This window comes from Echinops telfairi, unplaced genomic scaffold (assembly GCF_000313985.2).
Source record: "Echinops telfairi isolate 266 unplaced genomic scaffold, ASM31398v2 ScPeMD7_7469;HRSCAF=8507_1, whole genome shotgun sequence".
NCBI lineage: Eukaryota > Metazoa > Chordata > Mammalia > Afrosoricida > Tenrecidae > Echinops > Echinops telfairi.
Genome location: NW_022111373.1, coordinates 139,023,717 through 139,027,276, shown reverse-complemented (window position 1 = coordinate 139,027,276; position 3,560 = coordinate 139,023,717). Strand labels below are relative to the sequence as shown.

The 3,560-nt window shown below is 46.0% G+C and overlaps 1 protein-coding gene across 1 annotated transcript in view; it reads right to left on the bottom strand.

Moving 5' to 3' along the window:
• Window positions 1-3,560, bottom strand: part of DNAH5 (dynein axonemal heavy chain 5) — a 290,518-nt gene that overhangs the window by 221,789 nt on the left and 65,169 nt on the right. The window contains exons 20-21 of the mRNA XM_013008527.2: window positions 2,497-2,698; window positions 1,501-1,736 (exon numbers count right to left, since the gene is read on the bottom strand). Of these exons, the coding sequence (XP_012863981.1) occupies window positions 1,501-1,736; window positions 2,497-2,698 (438 nt within the window). The remainder of the gene's footprint in view (window positions 1-1,500; window positions 1,737-2,496; window positions 2,699-3,560) is intronic.

The following is a 3,560-nucleotide window of genomic DNA, read 5'->3' as shown; positions in this document are numbered from 1 at the left end:
AAAAAAGCAAAGCGAAATCTACTGCCCTTGAGTCAATTCCCCTTCATTGTTACTCTATAAGACACGATAGAAGGTAGCCACAGGGGCTCTGAGCATGTAAATATGTATGTGAGCGAATAGCAGGCAGGAAATAAGGATTACATAAGTCACTACATGTGTATACACTATTGGGACTCCACTAGCTCCCATTGTTGGCAGGTATTCACATCCCATATTGCCAGAGACACAGCTGTCACCTTCCCTACAGAGCCATCCTCCATTCTCAATAGGGTTCTCTGCAGGGGAAGCTACGGCTAATGACCAACTGATTTGGGATTACAGAGGACAAGCCCTCCTGGCCTCCAGGGGGAACCACCTTGGAGTATAATTCATGCTCTTGACTCCACATGGATGGCTACTTTAGGTTCAGACAACATTCTCCCTTAGCTTTACCTCCTCTTGCCTGTTTCTCTTCCTTAGACCCCCTTGTTCCAATGGGTATTCACCAATAGACCATTTGCACTGAAATCCGCCCCTCAGGAGGCTCAGAATTTTTGTGGGAAACCGGTCCTCACCTGGACTGACAACAGGCAAAAGGTTGAAGTAGTCCTATAGTAAGCGCCATATTAGGGTTAAGCATCATCGTTTTAAAGGAGTGTTGGTGGACTGTTAACTGTAAAGTCACCAGTTTGAACCTACCAGTCACTCTGCTAGTGAAAGATGAGGATTTCTGCTTCCAGAACTATTAACAGCCCCAAGAATCTTTTTTTAAGATCATTTTACTGGGGGCTCATACAACTCTCATCACAATCCATACACACATCCATTGTCTCAAGCACATTTGTACATGTGTTGCCATCATCATTTTCAAAACATTTTCGTTCTACTTGACCCCTTGGTATCAGCTCCTCACTTTTCCCCTCCCTCCTCCTCCCTCCCTCCCTCGTGACCCTTGATCATTTAGAAATTTTTTTTTTCATGTCTTGCACTGTCCAAGGTCTCTCTTTACTCCCGTATCTGTCGTCCATCACCCTGGGGTGGGGGTGGGGTTATAGGTAGGTCATTGTGATCGGTTCCCCTTTCATCCCCCCACCTCCCTCTTCCCCTCCTGGTTTCAGCCTCAAGAATCTTACGTAGGGTCACTATGAGTTGGAATACATGAGACAGCAGGGGGTCTGGTTGACTGGCTGATCAACATGACATGGAATCATGGTGACTCGGCAGTTCAAGAGCACAAGTTGTTCTGGCAGAGGAAAGTCATAGCTGACTGTTTCTTTAAAAGATTGACAGCCTCGGAAACCCTAGGGGGCAAGTTCTACCCTGTCTGACATGGCCACCCTGAGGTGAGTAGACTCAAGGGTGATGGGCTTGGATTTGGGGGGTTTAAATGATCATTTCTGAAATCATGGTACACAAGTTTAGCATCCATTTGCAACTCCAATTCAGAACTGGCCAAAACCTCAGCAAAGAGTGTCCAGGACGTGCAGGTGTTTCTGCTATGAACAAAGGGTGCTCAGTTACCTCGATAGGGCCCACTTGAAAGTCGATGGTGATCTGCTGTTCCCTGATGTCCTTCAGTGCAGCCATGGCGATCCGAATGTCATCGAGGTCTTTGATTTGGCGATTCAGTTTCTTATTGAATTCCTCCACCAGGGTAAAAATGTTTTCCATCTCACTCCTGTATTTCCTGTTACAGTGGCGGCCAATGACAACCATCCAGGCCTTTGTCTCCGCAGTCAGGGCTAGCTTCAAGTCCGCTGTAAAACCCAACGTCCACACTTCAGCCTGAAAAACTTGAACCCATAGAAGAAGACCCCAAGCAAAGTTCACCGATCATTAAGACTTTGCATAAACTCAAACCAAACTCAGTGCCATCGAGTCAATGCTGACTCGCAGCAACCCTATAGGACAGGGCAGAACGGCCCCTGTGGGTTTCTGAGACTATTAACTTTATGGGAGTAGGAGCCTCATCCTTGTCCTTTGGATCAGTTGGTGGATTTGAACTGCTGACCTTGTGGTTAGCAACCCAACATATAACCCAATGCCCCAACCAGGGCTCCTATTAAGACGTTGCATAGCACATGGAACACCAAACTGTAAAGAGATTACTTTTTCCTATTTATGGCTTTATTCCCTTGAGAAAACTCAATTTTTCAGTATGTCAGAACTTTTCTCAAGGGCTAAAAAGAAAAACAAAACACACATGTCTAAACTCTCAGTAATATGCTTCCATCATTTACCTTTGGTGTTAAAAGTATTAGATTTCAATTAAAAAATACAGCATTCCCCTGCTCGGATATAGCATTTAATTTCCAAATTTGGTGCAAAGTGTTCAAAATCACACAGAACAACTCATTAAGAGAAACAAAAGCAAATATAAATTGGCCTTTTAAACACAAGACCCATTTGAAAAAGAAAGTTCCATCAGAAAGATAATGAAAACTCTCAGAAATACTGGTCTAGATAAGGAGACATCACAATGCCTCCACTTCCCGGGCTCAGAGCTGGAGAACCCACCTGTGTAGAGTGCGATGGAGCCGACGCAGATGTACTCGGGCTCCGCGTTGATGTCCTGTTCCAGATGTTGGAAGTAGAGGATCTGAGACTCAAATTCTGAAAGTAAGGGGTTTTTCTTAATGAACGTCATAACGGTCTCTTCTTTCTCCTTCTGCCAGATGTGATTGTAGCACTTGAAGCAATCCAGGGAGGTGATAACTTCCTGGAAACCAAAGGCACACAGAGGTCAGTGGAGAAAGACAGCTCTGAACAGGCTGGTGGTCAATGGTTTCCCACAGGCAGGCAGTGCTACCTCTCCCCGTGTACACAGGAGACCCAGGCTCCATCCAACCCCATCAACGCACTTCATGCGCAGCCAACAATCATCAGTGGAGACTTATTGTTGCAGTGTGGCTAAACAAATGCCAGCAGAGCTTCCAGCCTGATGCACACTGGGAAGAGAGGCTTGGGGATCTATTGTCAGAAATCAGCCAGTGGTCTCACAATGCGGTTGTCGTGAGCATCAGCTAACCACCGCAATGGTTTCCCACACAAAACCAACTCACTGCCAGTTGTCGTGAGCATCAGCTAACCACCGCAATGGTTTCCCACACAAAACCAACTCACTGCCGCTGAGTTGATGCTGACTCCTAGCAACCCTATAGGGCAAGGTAGAACTGCCCTTGTTGGTTTCCGAGACTGTAACTCTCTATAAGAGAGTAGAAAGCCTCCTAAGAAGCAGCTGGTGGTTTTGAACTGGATTGCAGCCCAACGTGTAACTACTGTGCCACCAGGCTCCTATATGGTTCCCCAGAGATGCACTTAAAATCTTTTGGAGAAGCCCAGTATTAGTGAGTAGTGTTGTTGCTATTAGGTGTCATTGAGCCTGTCTCAACTCATAGCAATCCTGTGTACAATAGAATGAAATACGGCCCGGGCCTGAACCATCCATTGTTGTTATGCCGGAACTCATTGTTGCAGTCCCTGTGTCAGTCCATCTTGTTCAGAGTCCTCCTCTTTTTTTGACCCAGCATAATTACTGAACTGAGTACTTCATCCCACATGCAGAAGACAAGGGACCACTG